This window comes from Erinaceus europaeus, chromosome 4 (genome assembly GCF_950295315.1).
Source record: "Erinaceus europaeus chromosome 4, mEriEur2.1, whole genome shotgun sequence".
Taxonomy (NCBI): Eukaryota; Metazoa; Chordata; class Mammalia; order Eulipotyphla; family Erinaceidae; genus Erinaceus; species Erinaceus europaeus.
The window spans coordinates 101021894-101039439 of NC_080165.1; the positions used below are offsets into that span (position 1 = coordinate 101021894).

Below are 17546 nucleotides of genomic sequence, written 5' to 3' on the forward strand. Positions count from 1 at the left end.
CAAACTGTCAGTTGTGTGTGAGAGCTGACCCTTGTGTAAACCACCCTAAATTCTATCAGTAGAAAAAAAATTTTTTTAAGAGTACTTGTGGAGGCACGGGACACTGAAATAGCAGGTCATGCCCAGGAGTGCCCACGTGCACATGCTGGGGACTGACATCTGTCCCCTCATTCAAGTCCCTTGTGACCCTGTTTTCACGGAGGACACAGGTCCAGAGAGGCTAAGTACCAGGCTTGAAGTGACTGAGTCAGCAAAAGGCAGGGCCTGTGAGGAACCTAGGCTGGATTCAAAGCTACACCCTTCGAACCTGGCTGAGTTCCCAGCTTGCCCCACTGGGAGATGGGAAAAATGGGAGCCTGCAAGGACTTTTTTCTTGGGGGAGCAGAAAAAAGAGAGGGACAAAGGGTGCTGAATTTCACAGGCGTCCTGAGCTAGCTGCTCCCACCTGCTGGTTCTGGGCAGCAACCTCAGCCCAGGTGGGGCCAGGAGGACACTGACCACTGGCTTCTCCTAGGGTTTTGCTCTTTCTTTCTCTGTTGATGTAAGAGATGGTGTCAGTCCATAGTCACGGCGGTCTAAGAACAGACATCCCACCAGGGCAGCTCTACCTCCCTCTCTTGTCTCCCTCCGAGTCTACATAGAAGCTGTGGGACATTGGCTCTGCTCCTCTTTAGGACCTGGATCCTGGTTGTTCCAGGTGTGGAAAGTTCTAGAAAGCATGAAGAGAAGGACAGATGTGGAAGCCTGCCTTGGTGAGGGCCGGATTCTCCTTACTCAGTTCCTCCTGTGACATTCCCAGCATGGCTTCACCAAGGGCCACCTGCTTCCTTCAGGGGTTACTTCTGACAAGGGGCAGCATGGGGGAGGGTGCCCTGCCTCACCCACCAGTCTCACTCTGGGGATGTCTCTGAGACCAGTGTTTGTTGAAAGTCACACTCTGAGTCATCTCCCCCTAGGCTGGGGAGCTGGTTCAGAGGACTTAAGTGAGGAGAAGGAGATGGGGTGTGGCCACTCAAGACAACTGCCCAATAGCTCAGAGAGGCTGCAGAAGTGGGAACCACAGCTGGAGCCTCGGGAGCCTTGCGTGACATGTCATACATTCCTTCCAAGGAGCCTAGAACTCATCTGTCTTAGGACCTCCACCAGGCAAATCAGGACAGTCAAGTGGCAGGAGAGTTACCCATGTCAGCACTTCTAACCACCCACACTCACCCTTCCTGCACACGCTGCCTGGAAGGGACCGCACTTACACATGTCACAACTTAAAACATTGGGACACGGTGGAGGGGGGTGGAAGATAAGATCGAAAGTCCAACCACCCCAAAGAAGCCATGTCACCTCTGCCTCCTGAGACCAATTATATCCCCAAGGGCTGAGAAGGTCATGGTACAACCTCCCCACACCAACCAAATCCAACATTAAAAAATATCAAAACCTGGGCCTGGAGATGGCTCTCCTGGTAGAGTGCATGCCTTACTATGTGCAGGGTTCTGGGTTCAAGCCCAGGCATTACACGGGAGCACCTGGGATGGTGGAATGGTACTGAGGTGTCTCCTCTCTCTGTCTGTCTCTCAAAAAAGGGAAGGAAAGGAAAGAAAAACTACTTTTTATAACACCAGGAGTCTTGCATATATGTGAGATCCTGAGTTAATTACCTGACTCTACGCTAAAAACAAATAATAAATAAATAAAACTTAAAAAGGGGGTGGGACAGTGGTGCACCTGGTTGAGTGCACACATCACCGAACATGGGCCTGGGTTTGAGTCCCTGCTCCCTACCTGCAGGGGGAAGCTTCATGAGTGGTGAAGCAGGTCTGCAGAAAAATAAAAAGGAAAAATGGCCGCCAGGAGCGGTGGATGGGCGGTGCTGACACCTAGGCCTGGAGCTAACCTGAGTGGGAAGAAAATATAAAAACTTAACATTTTAAAGTGAGTTTAATGAAATTCAACAAAAGTGCCTGTACCCCAACAGCCGCCAGGCCCCCCTCCCTTACATTGCAGGTGCCTGGGGGCCTTACACACTCCAGCCTGGAGCTCAAGTTTGGCCTCAGGCTGCTGTAAGCTACTGTGGGGGAGAGGGGTATCACCTGTGGGAGCAGCTTTGAGACTCCCCAGGGTGCCATGCATCCTGGGAGCTGGTTATAAAGGCCCCCCACTGCCCTTTCTGAAACTAAGAGTGCCAGTGGTAGGGCTGCTTCCCCCCCTCTGAGAAAGTTCTAGAAGATCACTCCAGTTGGAGAGGCTCAGAGAAGCACAGTGACTTGCCCTGGCTGCAGAGCAGGTGTGGAGCAAGGCAGCTGCCAGCTCCAGTTACCTGATCAGCAGTCTCTGTGGTGGCGGTTCAGATCCCTGCCTGGTCTGACAGAGTCCCAGAGCTGAGAAATGCTCTCTCCACTCCATCCAGGGTCACTCTCATTTTACATGCAGAGCCTTCATTCTGCCTGAGAACTGCCAAATCTTTGCTGCTATAGTGTGTGTGTGGTGGTGGGGTGCTGGGCCTGAGGGAGTGTGTGGAGAGGAAGGGGGGCAGGCAGGGTTGCTGGCCGGGGAACCTCTTTCCAAACTAAACCCTCTCATTCAAGTTTCCACCGCCTGCCTGCCTGTTGGCCAGACTCAAACACCCGCCAGCCCATCCCCATAAATCTGTTGTTTCTGCTAAAAACAGACTTTCTGAGCTTAATCAAAATCATCTGATGTGGGGGATTGTTTTGGGGATGTTTTGCTTTAAATTCCAGAAGACCACACATTTGTTTTTCATTCTGTTTGCCTCACTAGGATGTCCGATGACTCCGCCCCCCCACCTCTCTCTCTCTCTCTCTCCCTCTCCCCTTTCCTCCCTTCTCCCTCCCCCATTTACACACTTTGTGGATCAAGTATCTCTCATTCCCTCTATGGAACGGGGTTGCCACTAGCCTCTATGATCCTCAGTGGTGAGAGACAACCCCCCCACGCCCCATCAATTTCACCTAGTAAGCAAGACCTGGATATGCGAATTGCCAGGTTGGCAAAGGCAAGCCTAGCAAAGCTCACTGCAGCTCCTCCTGCTCCATCGAGGCATCTCTGAGCTATAAGCCAGCCGGGGGCCAGACCCAAGTGCCCACCTAGTGTGTCTGACCTGTCACCTGCCTTCTTCCTCTGCTGGGATCCCCACCTTCTCTTTGTACCTCTTCATTCTCAAAACAGAAAATACTCAAATATTTGCTCTGCTCACACCTGCTCGAAGCACTTCTCTGGATTCATGGAACTTTCACAAGAAACCGACCCACCAGATAGGAAAGAGTCACAGCCACAGAGGATACCTAGAGTTCGAGCAGTTAAGAAGCTTGTCTGGGGGCTGGTTGAGGATCTGGGTTCAAGTCCCTGCTCCCCACCTCCAGAGGGGACATTTCACAAGAGGTGAAGCGGGTCTGCAGATGTCTAACTTTCTCTTTCTCTCTAGTTCCCCCTCCTCTTTCAATTTCTCTGTCTTATCAAACAAAATAGAAAGAAAGAAAGAGAGGAAGAAAGAAAGAAAGAGAAAGAAAAAAAAGGAGGGAAAAATAGCCACAGAGAACAGTAGATTTGTATAGCCACCAAGCCCCAGCAATTATTCCCTGGTAGCAATAAATAAATAAATATGTCTTGTCTGACATCACACAGCATATAAGCAACTGAGTTATCACTCAAATCCATACTCGCTCAGTGGCAGACCTTCTTGCTAAACTGTTGATCCCAAGCCATTCTGTTGTTTACTGTCAGGGTCAGGCTCTCCCACTTTCCTTCTTGCTTCCTCCTAGTCGCAGCCAATGCTACTTCAAAAGCAGCATCTTCCATCCTAAAAAGGCCCAGGAGGAGGGGTTGTGTGGCAACGCACTTGTTTGAGTACATAGGCTATCAATACAAGGACCCAGGTTCAAGCCCTTTCTCCCTACCTGCAAGGATGCTGCTTTATCAGCAGTGAAGCAGGTCTGCAGATCTTTCCCTCTCTCTCTCTCTCTCTCTACATCTCCCCCACCTCTCTCAATTTCTCTCTGTTCTGACAAATAAAGCAGAAAAAAAAAAAAGGAGAGCTCTTGAGGACCCTAAGAAGGTGGAAGCAGCCACTTGGCTTAGCCTCTCTCTGACGAAGCCGGCAGTATATCTTTCGCCTGTGCTTTCTATTGCCGGCCACTGGCCTGCCCAAGAGCCACACCCTTGCTGGCCGTGGCACTACTCCCAGCCCACCTTGGCAACAACTCCCTGCCACATTGGCCTCCCACTGGCTGCCTTCCTGTGAATCTCTGCCCTGGCCCCATAGCTCCCTCTGCCAGCAACGGGGATGAGGGAGATAGTGCAACTCAGCGACACAGGCCTGGGCACTAGGACTTGGGGGGCACCTGAGTAGGAGACAGCTCCGCACCCTAAGGGCCCCCTCTAGCACTGGAAGGAAACATTTTTTTCCTTTTATTGTTTTATTAGGGAAGTAATAATTAACAAGGCAATCACTGTCACATGAGTACAGTTGCTTATCTTGCACTGATAGGTGTCTGCACACCACACCCACCACCAACAGAGGGAGGCCCTCCACCATGAAAACCAAATTTTCATCTGAGAAGGGGTTTCTCTGTCTTAGGGAATCCAGGGGCTATAATTTGATGTGTAGGGAGAATGGAGTATGGAAAGATTGCCCCAGGTTTGTAGCACATCTAAACCATAGCCTCACATCACAAGGAAGGAGGTGTTCACACTGGCCTGGGGTGTGAACTCACTGCAGTGGCTCGCCTGAGTCTGTTTGGGTTGTTTTCAGTGACTGGGTGGTCTTTATTTATTTTTACTTTTTTAGTTATTGGGGTCTGAGAGTGATGTACCTGGCTGAGTGTACACATTACTGTGTACAAGGACCTGGTTAAAGTCCCCCCCCCCCCGATCCCCACCTGCAGGATGGAAGCTTCACAAGCGGTCAAGCAGTGCTGCAGGTCCCCCCCCATCTCCTCCTTTTCTTTGGATTACTGTTTTTATCCAGTAAATAAGTAACCACACAAAATAAAGCTTATTAATAAGAGGGAGATGGAACCAGAGCATCACTCTGGCACATGCAATGTCAGGGATCAAACTCAGGACCTTGTGTTTAAAAGCCCAATGCTTTATCCACTGTACTACCTCCACAGATGCACTGGGAAACATTTAAACAGCAGGGATTTCTCACAGTCCTGGAGCCTGGGACATTCTAGGTCAAGGCACCGGAGACTTGATGCCTGGTAAGGATTCTCTCCCCTTTGGTTCATTGGTTGTGGAAGGCAGACCTCTCATTACAACCACAAATGGCGAGCAGGAAAGAACCTGCTCTCTGTGGCCTCTGCTCAGAAAGGCACAGATCTCATTCTTAAGTGCCCCATCTACATGACCTAATGACCCTCAATGGCTCTACCTTCAAATACCATCCTATTGGACTTTAGGGTTTCATTTACAAATTTAGGGGAACACAAGCATCCAATCTATGGCAAATAACTTTTTACAAACAAGAAACTTCCACTGAACTGAAAATCAACAAGCTCACAGCTAAGTATGATTTTGCTAATCATATAACATAATGCTTTAATAAGTCCATGTTATCATTTATCATGTGGTTGATTCTATCAGTACAGGTAAATTAGAAAGAGAATGCTACAAGAAATCTGATTTCAATTCAACAACACCATTTGACTTTATCATTTTTAAAATATTTATTTATTCCCTTTTGTTGCTCTTGTTTTATTGTTATAGTTATTATTGTTGTCATTGTTGTTGGATAGGACAGAGAGAAATGGAGAGAGGAGGGGAAGACAGAGAGGGGGAGAGAAAGACAGACACCTGCACACCTGCTTCACCACCTGTGAAGTGACTCCCCTGCAGGTGGGGGGGCTCGAACTGGGATCCTTACGCCGGTCGTTGAGCTTTGCACCACCTGTGTTTAACCCACTGCGCTACTGCCTGACTCCCACTTTTTTTTAAACTTCTATAGCCAAGGGACTTTTTGGCTATAATCCACGTTGCGCCACTTCTGCACTTGGGACTTCAACATGCTTGTACATTACTTGGCGCCACACAAAATACCAACTAAAATCTAACTCAAATGAATCTGGGATCTTCTCTAAGTCATGCAGCTTAGTCCTCCCACCCTACTATTTAACTCAGCCTTGCATCTTCTGAGGAGCCCAAGTCCTCAAAGAAGACATTTCTCACTTTCCAAAGTCCTTGGGTGGGAGGCGACAAGGGAAGGCTGACTGAGACTTCTAGGGGGAGGAGGGAAAGACACAGCTTTGCTGCATCCGAACCAAGACACATCATCCCTCCAAGCTCTGGGGAAACCGAACCCAAGAAGCAAAAACTTGGCTGGAAGCTCATAAAACTGCATTCTCTGTGTTGATGAGAACTGCAGAATCCTCATTAAATTAATCAGGAGGCAAAGCCACTCCTTGGGCAAATGATTAAACCGAGACAGTCTGAGCAAGGATGGGTGTGGATGGAGGAGGCCAGCTCCCCAGTCTGGGGTGCCCTTGGCCATGAGGGGAAACTCAGGGTTCACTCATGCTTTTCTCAAAGTCCACCCCCCACACACCTTGGGGCTCCAGGGGATGGTGTGAACTCAATTTCTGGGGCAGAAACCCAGGGTGCAGGAAGTCAAGGGAGGGAAGTCAACATGTGGTGAGGTGTTCATAACTTGATGTCCGTGAGCATCCAGATAAAGTAACAATATCACCCAATTATTTTGGAAGAAGGTCCCTGAATTCATGGGATTCCCTAAGAGTGTTTAAAAATTATCCACAACTAAGTCATCGTCTTCTTTTTTTTTGAAAGGGGACTGCCGGATGGATGTAATTACTGTGGAGTGAGCTCATCTGCAGAGGGGCTGCGGCTTTCCACAGCTGTGTGCCATCACCCGGTGGAAAATGAACATGGTCCTGGACCGGGGTGACTTTTTCCATCGCGGGAAGCAACAAGGGAGCTGAAGTCAGACTGAGAAAACATAAACTTAAAAAAATAATAATAATAATCAAATCTGCCTGGTGAGGATTGGCCCTCTTGGCCTCCCAAGTTCCCTTGGCTGCAGATCTCTGGGTAGTTGAGAACATGGGTCCCTCAGGCTCTTGTCCACATTTTCACACCCCAAAACAAATGAAGTCATTGCTCTCCTGTGAGAGGTGAAGATTGCTTTTGGGTGAAATGACCTGGAAAACTGAGGCGGGCTGGGGGGAGAGAGGGGGGTGGACCTGACTTAGACTCCCCTGAGCCCAACCTGAGAGAGGTGACACAAGTCACAGGGGTAACCAAGCCACAAAGCCCTGGGAAACCGTGATCTCAGCTTTCTCCTCCTCTGGAAGGAACCATGCTGGGGCCCTGTGTTCCCCAGGAGAAAAGGAGCTTTTGTGAGTCCAAGGTGTATCATTAAATGACAGATAGTCTGGGTGGTTGTTTCTGAAAAGCCACGCCTCCTCATAAAATATCATTAAACAGGCAAACAGACAAATCAAATGTGCCTAAGAGGTTAGGTTTACAGTCCATTTCAGAGAGAGAGAGAGAGACAGAGAGATATGTTCCAGAGGTCTGAGGTGGGAGCTAGAAGCTTCTGGAGTACTCTGGGTCCTAGCAGTGGCCTACACTGAAGTTGCACAACCTCCAGGACAGCAGTCCCCTTTGAGTGGGGAACAGTACCATCAGTCATTAAAAAGGGGAAGGTTGTACAAAGTATATGTATGGAGAAGACCCCCCTCCCCCAAAAAAAAACACCACCCAAAACAAAACAGGAACCTGCCTTTGTGACAGACAACGGATGCAAGGAGAGAAGCCTCTTGCTCTGAGCAGCCACGCACACGCACACCTGGCCTCACCTCACCTCTTCCCAAACCTGCCACCTCAGTACAAACACAGCCAGCTCTGCCAAGGCCCCAGCTGTCTGGGTGCCAGAGGTGGGAAGCCATTTTATGTTCAGCCTGAGGTGAAAGGAAGGCTGGGCTCTCCCTGGCAAAGCAGCAGCAGCAGGGTGGGTGGATGGGTGGGGCCTTTGCTCCCTCACCCCCCATGCCCACACCCTGCCCAGGCCCAAGATCTTGCTGGGTGCTCTCTTCCTGCAGTTCTGTTTTTGGCAGTGGGGCCATGCCCCTGGCCCATGAAATGGAGGCCCTGTCCTGTGGCAGGAATCTAAGGAGTGGAGAGAGAGAGAAGGCGGGAGGGAGTGAGGAGGCTGGCAGCGAAGGCAGGGGAGAGAGGGAGGTGTCTGTTCATGCCTCACTGAGGGAATTGCTCCCACTCTCCCCACCACACCTCACTCTCCTTTCAAGGAATGAATCATGACAGCTACCGAGGGCTGGGGGCTGAGTACAGGGCTCTGCAGTAGCTCTCTCACAGAAGCTTCTGACAGGCCTGGGCAGCAGGCGCCAGCTCCAGCTGGTGCTGGGGAAATGGGATCTGGGGCAGCTGCTCCACCAAATGGGGCCCAAGGGCATCAAAATGGGCAGCCCACAGCAAGTGCCAGGGCCAGCCTTGGTGCCCACCATGCCTCTCCACTTCCTGCTGCCCATCTGGGGCCTGTGGGAAAACTCTACTGCTTGAGGCAGGCAGGCGGGGTGCGGCAGGTTGTTGAGTCTGAAGAGATCCTTTGCTCCAACCTTTGGGCTTTCCCTGAAACAGGTCTGGAGCACAAAAGCCACCTGTTGAGGTTGTCGGGGGACAGGACTGGACAAAACCAGGTCTGACTTCCCAGTTCAAGGGCCCATCTATGTTCCCATGAAGCTCTCTTAGGTCTAGGTGACATCATTTCTTGGAGAGAAGAATCCCCTGTTATTTCCATTGGGGAGGGAGGGTGATGGGCAGTGGGCCTGAGGGCCGAGGCAGGAGAAGCTGAACCCCGTAGGGAGGGGTCCAAGATGAAGGACAGGGCTGTAAAGACACGCTCCAGCTTCTTAGCTTTATAGTCAACCACTTGGAGGCCAGAGAGATAGCCTAGTGGTTCTACACAAAGACTTTCTTTTTTTTTTTAATATTTATTTTATTTATTTATTCCCTTTTGTTGCCCTTGTTGTTTTATTGTTGTAGTTATTATTGTTATTGTCGTTGTTGGATAGGACAGAGAGAAATGGAGAGAGGAGGGGACGACAGAGAGGAGGAGAGAAAGATAGACACCTGCAGACCTGCTTCACCACCTGTGAAGCGACTCCCCTGCAGGTGGGGAGCCGGGGTTCGAACCGGGATCCTTATGCTGGTCCTTGTGCTTTGCGCCACCTGAGCTTAACCCGCTGCGCTACAGCCCGACTCCCCTACACAAAGACTTTCATCCTCAGGCTCTGATGTAGGAGGTTCAATCCCCAGCACCACCAACAGCCAGAGCTGAGCAGTGCTCTGGTCTTTCTATGTCTCTCTCATTAAAATAAAATATAAATTGGAAAAGAAACTAATAAAGCTTGCCACTCAGGAAGATGTGTTTCCTTTTTTGCAGGCTCAGTAGGCAGGGAGGTCTGGAAGAATGCAGAAGCTATTGAGACAGGGAAGTCTGGGTGACCAGGGTGTTGGCAGAACAGACTGCTAGTTTGGCCCTGGGCACCAGGCAGCGCTATCTGGGGAGTGTGGGCAATGCAGGGTGGTCACCCAGGGCCAGGAAGAAGTATTGCCCTGTCCCTGGTCCCACAGCTACTGGGGAGGCATCTCTCCAGACCCCTGCCAGACACTCTGGGCATAAGGTGTGAGTGACTCTGGCCTCACTCAGGACTCCTGCTTTGCAAGGTCCACATCACGCTCCAAACACCACATTTATAAATGCCTGGTCCGGGCAGAGCAAGAAAACAACACAAACCATCCTCCAAGATCACTTCCACCAACAAGGTGAAGGCAGTGCTTCCTGCTCTTCTCCAGCACAAGGCCTGGGATCTGGGACATGCACCATCTTTGAAGACATGAGGGCCTCCTCTCCACAGGGACCATGACGGGAGAAGAAAAGAGGAGTAGCATAAAGGGCTTGGGGCTGGACTGTCACCCTGGTGGGGTGGTTCTCTGCTTCTGTACCATGAATAGGAGGGAACACTGGGCTGGATAATCTCTAACATCATGCCTCGACCTAAACCCAGACACAGCCTCTGAGGAGTCCTTTCTGTTGCAGGGGATAAGATAGGGGATAAGGCTGGAGGTGGATTGGCTGTCCTGGTCACTCCCAAGCCTCCCATCAGGTTCCCACAGGGCTTGTGCACGCACTCTGAAGCCTCCCCCCAGCCCCAAACCTTGATGCAGCCAGAACAGGAAGATGAGGACTAATCAACAGGCAGGCAAGGGAGAGGTTGTGCTGGGAGGAGAGTGGAAAACTCCCCAAAGGGCAAGGGTGAGGTGGGGTGGGGTGGGGCCTGTGGCCTCTAACATTCTTTCTGGGTGCCAGGGGTGGTGAGAGGAAGAAGCCGGCCTGCAAGTACAAAGAGGCAGGGGTACCCACGGTCAAGAGTGTCCCCAACACCCCAGGGCTGCCCTTAGCAGGGTGTATGCTGGACATGGTCTGGAGATCTCTGTTTTCCTGTCACCACTTGGGGGCACACTGGACATCAGCCCCCAAGTTCCTAGGGGCCAGGCACCAGAGACCAGTTGGGGGGAGACCCAGGGACACTCCCTTTACAGTAGGGGCGGGGCCACGGCCTTCTTTCCACATTCATCTCTGGAGAGTGACACGGGCGACCTTGCCAAACTCCCGACCGAGCAGGGACAAATGCCCTTCTGTGCACAGCAGAGGGCCTCAGAGTCAGGACACATGGGTCCCTGTTCCCGCAGGGGGTGTCCCTAGTCCCCCCCTCCACCTTGCCACAGGGGGAGGGCCCAGGCCAGTTCTGAGCCTCCCCCGGCGCCCCGCCAGCCCGCGGAGCCTGGAGTCCCCCGGGTGCGCCCAGGTGGAGCTGGGCTCGCGGCCCCGCCCCGCTGCTGGGTGGGCCCCCAGGGCGGGCACCCTCCCTCCCTCCTGGAAGTGGAGAAACATTAGGCACGTCCTGCTCGCAGCCGATAGGATCAGCCCCTCCTCCCGGCGCAGCAAACTTCTCTCCAAATCCAGATACTTATCAGAGAGAGAGGAAGAAAATCAAGACAGGCTAGTCTTTCAGGGAGTTTTGAGGGAACTTGAACTTTTTCACGGCGGTTCCCAAGCACAGCCTGCAAAGTGTGTGGGGGGTCTTCTTCCAGGGCGGGGTGGGGGTCCCCAGCGCGCGCTCTCTCTCTCTCCCTCTCCCTCTCTTGGAGACGGGTCCCGGGCTCCCACAGTCGGTGCCCCCTTCCTCTCCGGTGCTGAGTGCCCTCCTCCCTGCGCCCCCAAAGTCCCCCGGAAGCTCCTCGAGGGCCCTGGCGCTCGGGGGCCGCACCCTAGTCACTGCGCCCTGAGTCCCCGGAGAGGGGGCTCCGGCTACTCCCTGTTGCCCTCCCGTCGCCCCTCTGCGAAGGAAGCAAACACTAACCGCACCCCAAACCCCGGCCCCGGGAGTCCCCTGCCTGCCGGCTGGGGGGAACCCCGCGCTCACGGGCAGCGCCGGTTACCGTGGGCAGGTGTCCCCAGAGAAGCGCGCGACAGGGGCGCTCGTTGCTCGCTCACCCAGAAGATGAAGTTAAATCCGAACAGCAGGTACTTGATGCACTTGGTGCCCCCCTTGACCGGCATGGTGCGAGCAAGACGGGCTTGGGCCGGACGGCGGGCAGCGGGCGGACAGAGGAGCTGGCGGCGACGCTCTGGCCTGCGGGGTGCACTTTTAAAAAGTGCCACTCCTTAGGCTCGCCGCTGCGCTGCGCATGTGCCCGGCCCCGCCCCGCCCCGCCTCCGACACGACCACGCCCCCCCGATAGGACCCCGCCCACTGCGCTCACAGGCTCCGCCCACCGCGGGCCTCCGCAGAGTTCCCCCTCCCCACTCTGAGTGGATGCATCCCAGCTGCCCGCCACCTCGCTCTTCCCTCCCTGCAGCCCTGGGGAGCTGCCAAACCGCCGCGCCCCCGCCCCCCGCCTCCCGCCCCGCCGGCTGTTTTGGCCTGGGCTGCTAAGGGGGCTTCGTCCAGTCATTCTTCCCCTGCACCCTCTACTTTGAGACACTTTCCCTGGCTCTTGGGGTACAGTCCCCCAACCAATGAGGGCTGCCCCTAACGTTCTTGTTTAGGTCCCAATTGACAGGGAAGCTGCCTCTGTCTCTGTCTCTGTCTCTGCATCACTCTCTCAGCAGATGAGCTGGCCATGAGGAATTAGAAGCTTGCCACGCAGGTGGGAACATAGACCAGGCTTCTAGAAGTTTCACCAGTAGCAGTCCCTGAGTGGGCTGACTGCAGACATCTCAGTTCAGTGAGGCCTGGGGGCTCAAACGCAGGAACCCCTGCTTGCAAGCCCTGCGCTTTTTTGCTGTCCCACAACGAACTACTTTTTAGTATTTTTTATTTTTTATTTATAAAAAGGAAACATTGGCAAAACCATAGGATAAGAGGTCCACACAATTCCCACCACCAGCTTTCCTTATCCCATCCCCTCCCCTGATAGCTTTCCTATTCTTTATCCCTCTGGGAGTATGGACCCAAGATCATTGTGGGATGCAGAAGGTGGGCAGTCTGGCTTCTGTAATTGCTTCCCGGCTGAACATGGGTGTTGACTGGTCAGTCCATACTCCCAGCCTGCCTCTCTCTTTTCCTAGTGGGGAAGGGCTCTGGGGAAGCGGAGTTCCAGGACACATTGGTGGGGTTGTCTGTCCAGGGAAGTCTGGTTGCATCCTGCTAGCATCTGGAACCTGGTGGCTGAAAAGAGTTAACATACAAAGCCAAACAAATTGTTGAACATCATGGACCTAAAGGCTGGAATAGTGCAGATGAAGAGTTGGGGGGGGGGTCCTCCATTTTGTAGATAGCTAGTAGGCATATTGCAGTTATATTCCAAAGGGCCTGTGGCTATACTAGTTTTTTTTTTTTTCCCTGAGCCTGAAATCTGATATGCAGGTGGATTCAAGTTATTGTCTGGGGAGTTGATGTCATGACTGGAAAAGGGACAGAAAGCTGGATCAGAGAAAGAGTAGCTCCCTAATATGGGAAAGGGGTATAAATATTGTTGACTGTAAACCCCATCGATTTGATGTGATCTGGGGCCCATATTCAGCTTAGGAGCCTATGTGACCTCTGCATCCCTGTGGATCTGAGCTCACATTCTGTGGTCATGAGTAGGAACATTCTAAGCTGCCCCAATATCAACCTATCTTCCTCAGGTGTAGCATAGAGTATGTTGTCCATCCTCCCTTTGGAGGATGGAACATTCTCTACCATTGATCCAAGTTGAGGGCAAGGTCCTATGGGGGCCACAAAGGGGTCTATTTTGTTCCTGATAGAGCTGACCAGTAACAATGGAGAGAGGGATTTATTTGAGGTCTAGGATTTATTTGAGGTTTAATTTAAAAATTAAAACATCTTTTAAAAAAAGACATTTTGTGTAGTGAACAGGGAGATAGCATAATGGTTATGCAAAGACTTACATGCCTGAAGTCCTGAGGTCCCAGGTTCAATCCCCAGCACCAGTATAAACAATGGCTCAACAGTACTGTTTAAATAAATAAATAAACTAGCAAGTAAATTACTACTTAGATTTATGAGACTGGAACTCAGCTCTGACCTATGCCTGGACCCAGGCTTACAACTGTGCTCTAATACACTGAGCTGTCTTTTGTGTGTGTGTTTTAAATTTATTTCTTTATTGGGGGATTAATGTTTTACAGTCAACAGTAAATACAATAGTTTGTACATATATAACATTTCTCAGTTTTCCACATAATGATTCAACTCCCACTAGGTCCTCTGCCACCCTGTTCCAGGACCTGAACTCTCCCTCCCACCCCCACCACCACCCCAGAGTCTTAGTTTGGTGCAATACATCTATTCCAGTCCAGGTTCTGCTTAGTATTTTCTCTTCTGATCTTGTCCCATTATTCATCCTTCTATTTTTGACTAATTTCACTAAATATGATTTCTTAAAACTCCATCCAAGATGGGCTGAAAATGGTGAAGTCACCATTTTTAATAGCTGAGTAGTATTCCATTGTGTATATATACTACAACTTGCTCAGCCACTCACCTGTTGTTGGACACCTGGTTACTTCCAGGTTTTGGCTATTACAAATTGTGCTGCTCTGGATAAAGTATACACGCATCTTTTTGGATGGGTGTGTTGGGTTCCTTAGGATATATCCCCAGGAGAGGAATTGCAGGATCACAGGGTAGGTCCATTTCTAGCCTTCTGAGAGTTCTCCAGACTGCTGTCCACAGGGGTTGGACCAATTTGACATTCCCACCCGCAGTGCAGGAGGGTTCCTTTGTCCCTACCTCTCCAGCATTTGTTGCTGCTACCTTTTCTGGTGTATGATATTCTCACAGGAGTGAAGTGGTATCTCATTGTCTTTGTTTGCATTTCTCTGACAATCAATGACTTGGAGCATTTTTTCATATGTTTCTTGGTTTTTGTGTGTTTCTTATCATTGTTTGACATGATCTCTTTGGCTGTTCACTCACAAGTTTTCCAGCATCTATACTTAAAAGGCAGGTTATCTCAGGACTGGAGCTGGGGAAGATGAACTAGATCCTGTCCCTGCCCTCCAGGAACTGTGATTCCTCTGAACATGCTGGTGCAGTGAGGTCACTGAGATGGACTTGAGGAATAAGGGCACAGAAGAAAGCTCTGTGATCCAGATTAGGAAGTGGAACTGCAGAGCTGCATAAGAGCTGTTGTCCCCAGAGAATCCTGGGAAAAGGCTAGGGCTGGGGCCATGAGGATCTGGGCTAGGCTCATTTGGAGAAGGTGTATGAGGAGGTGGGCTGGGGTCCTAGCTGTGTCTGAGGTGAAGAAGAATGTTGTTGCTCTGGCTTTTTGCACACTGAGGCTGACCTGAGGGCCACTGGAAAGTTCTAGCAAGGAACTAGTTTAGGCAACTGTGTGGAGACAGCAGGGGGAAGGTGGGAGGCCCCTTCAGGATCAAGACCACTGATATCTCTAGGCCTGGACTCAGAATTTGCGGATTAGACAGGAAGCAGAGGCGTCCTATCTGGGGTGCAGGAGGGCAGTGAGAGGTGAGGTAAAGACAGTATGGGGTTCAGTCAGGAGGTTGTTTAAGCATGAGACAGAGAACTGAACTGAAGTGGAGGCTGGAGAGTGAGGCAAAGCCAGCTGAGGGGACAAAGGGGAAGTGAGAGAGATTGAATCAGAGCTGCAGGAGCCAGGTGGTAGAGGACTTCATTCGTTCAGTTGCTTTACTTGTTCCTTTCATCTTTCCCATCAGGGTATCTCTAGGGTTCAGGGTGACATCACTATGAATCCACCACTCCTGGCAGGCTTCTCCCCCACTCCCTCTTTTTTTTTTTTCTTTCTATTTGATAGGACAGAGAGAAATTGAGAAATTGAGAAGGGAAGGGGATATAGAGAGGAACAGAGAAGAGACACCTGCAGACCTGCCTCACTCACTACTTGTGAAGTGTCCCCCCCCCCCCACTGCAAGCAGGGAGCAGGGGTTGAACCTGGATCCTTGTGTATGGTAAGATGTAAGCCACCACCTGCCCCTGCCCCACTCATGTTTCTTGGGAACTGTGAAACCATCTCCGTCCCACAGGGAAGCACAATAGTAGGCTGGGTTAGCTGTCAAGGTCAGGGTGGACATTCCAGAGGGAATTACAAGTGCGGAGCCTCTGGGCTATACTGAAAACTCCGCAGACCGGGAAGACAGGGAAGGCAGGAGGATGAGAAAGGAGAAGCAGAGCAAACTGGGCTCTCTTAATCAATGCCAAACAGACCTGTGGAATAATTGCAGTCAGATTTAGCCTCAGTCACCACCACCCAAATCCTCCCAATCTGGCAGCCATGATGGAGTGCCAGGCCCTGAGAGGAGGCCTGGAACAATGTCCCATTGTGCAGCCCTAGCCAGCCACCCACCCACCTGGGGAGGAAGGGCTGAGGACAGCAGAGATCTCATCTTCCTGTCTCTCCTTTTCTCCCTGCCCTGTTGACAAACATGTGGGAGGAGCTCAGTTAATGTCTGAATGTGTAGAACCCACTTCTCAGGGCAATGGGGAGCACTGGAGGAGGTAACTCACTGTGGAGGGCCTAGTACCCGCCTGCTGTGGAAATACAACATTTTAAAAAAAAAATTATTTTTGATTTTTAAGAAAGGATTAACAAAACCATAGGGTAGGAGGGGTACAATTCCACACAATTCCCACTACCCAATCTCCATATCCTACCCCCTCCCCTGATAGCTTTCCCATTCTCTATCCCTCTGGGAGCATGGACCCAGGGTCATTGTGAGTTGCAGAAGGTAGAAGGTCTGGCTTCTGTAATTGCTTCTCTGCTGAACGTGGGCGTTGACTGGTCGGTCCATACTCCCAGTCTGCTTCTCTCTTTCCCTAGTAGGGTGGGTCTCTGGGGAAGCGGAGCTCCAGGACACATTGGTGGGGTCTTCAGTCTAGGGAAGCCTGGCCAGCATCCTGATGACATCTGGAACCTGGTGACTGAAAAGAGAGTTAACATGCGAAGCCAAACAAATTGTTGAGCAATCATGGACCCAAAGCTTGGAATAGTGGAGAGGAAGTGTTAGGGGGGTACTCACTGCAAACTCTAGTGTACTTCTACTTTCAGGTATATATTTTGCAGTAGTTTATGGATACGTGTGAACAAATGCTCTCTCTCTCTCACAGAAACTGGTGTATATCTAGGTTTTGGGACTCTGTTAGAAAGTGAACCACCTGAGATGGAATTAGAGTATACTATGAAAGGAAAGGTCTCACCCGAGTAATGAAGCTGAAGGGTTGTCATTCCACACGTGAAGTCTCTGGACACAGTCTGAAGTGAAGCATGTTGAGGTGGCAATCGTTGTGTTGGTTAGGTTGTGATCAGCAGATGCAATATTATTTGATATGGATTGGGAGAGGCATACGGGAAAGTGGGCCCTATCCAAGGGTTCCAGGACTGGGGGAAGTAGAGGCTCTATAGTGGAGATGTGAGGTTCCTGCTGTCTTTGGGTTCAAGAAGACAATAAATAGTTAGTGTTATTATCACATTATTTGGTAAGAAAATACAACATTTAAAAAAAATACTTGTTTATTGCCTTTTCCTGCCCTTGTTGCTTTATTGTTGTTATTGATGTCGTCACTGTTGGACAGGACAGAGAGAAATGGAGAAAGGAGAGGAAGACAGAGGGGGAGAGAAAGACAGACACCTGCAGACCTTGTTGTGAAGCAACTCCCCTGCAGGTGGGGAGCCGGGGGCTTGAACCTGGATCCTTCTTCTGGTCCTTGCATTTTGTGCCACATGCGCTTAATCCGCTGCACTACCACTGGACTCCCAACATTTTGTTTTAAATAAAGATTTATTTACATCATGGGACACAGAGTACCACAACCTCTCCAGCACCTAGGATGTTGGGGATAGAAGCTGGGGTCTCATCTATGCAAGGTCTGCACCTCCCTCACCTCCCCACCCCCTCAGCCAACTCTTTCCCTGCAAGATTTATTTATTTTCCCTATTCCAAATTGCTATATAATTTATAAGGTGATTGTTGTCACATGAGTAAAATTTCTTATTTCCCCTTGATA

General features: G+C 50.9%; 1 protein-coding gene across 1 annotated transcript in view; it reads right to left on the bottom strand.

The window, feature by feature from the left end:
• Positions 1-11716, bottom strand: part of CD9 (CD9 molecule) — a 34009-nt gene extending 22293 nt beyond the window's left edge. The window contains exon 1 of the mRNA XM_007527834.3: positions 11546-11716. Within this exon, the coding sequence (XP_007527896.1) occupies positions 11546-11611 (66 nt within the window). The 5' untranslated portion in view covers positions 11612-11716. The remainder of the gene's footprint in view (positions 1-11545) is intronic.
• Between the last annotated feature and the right edge of the window lie 5830 nt (positions 11717-17546).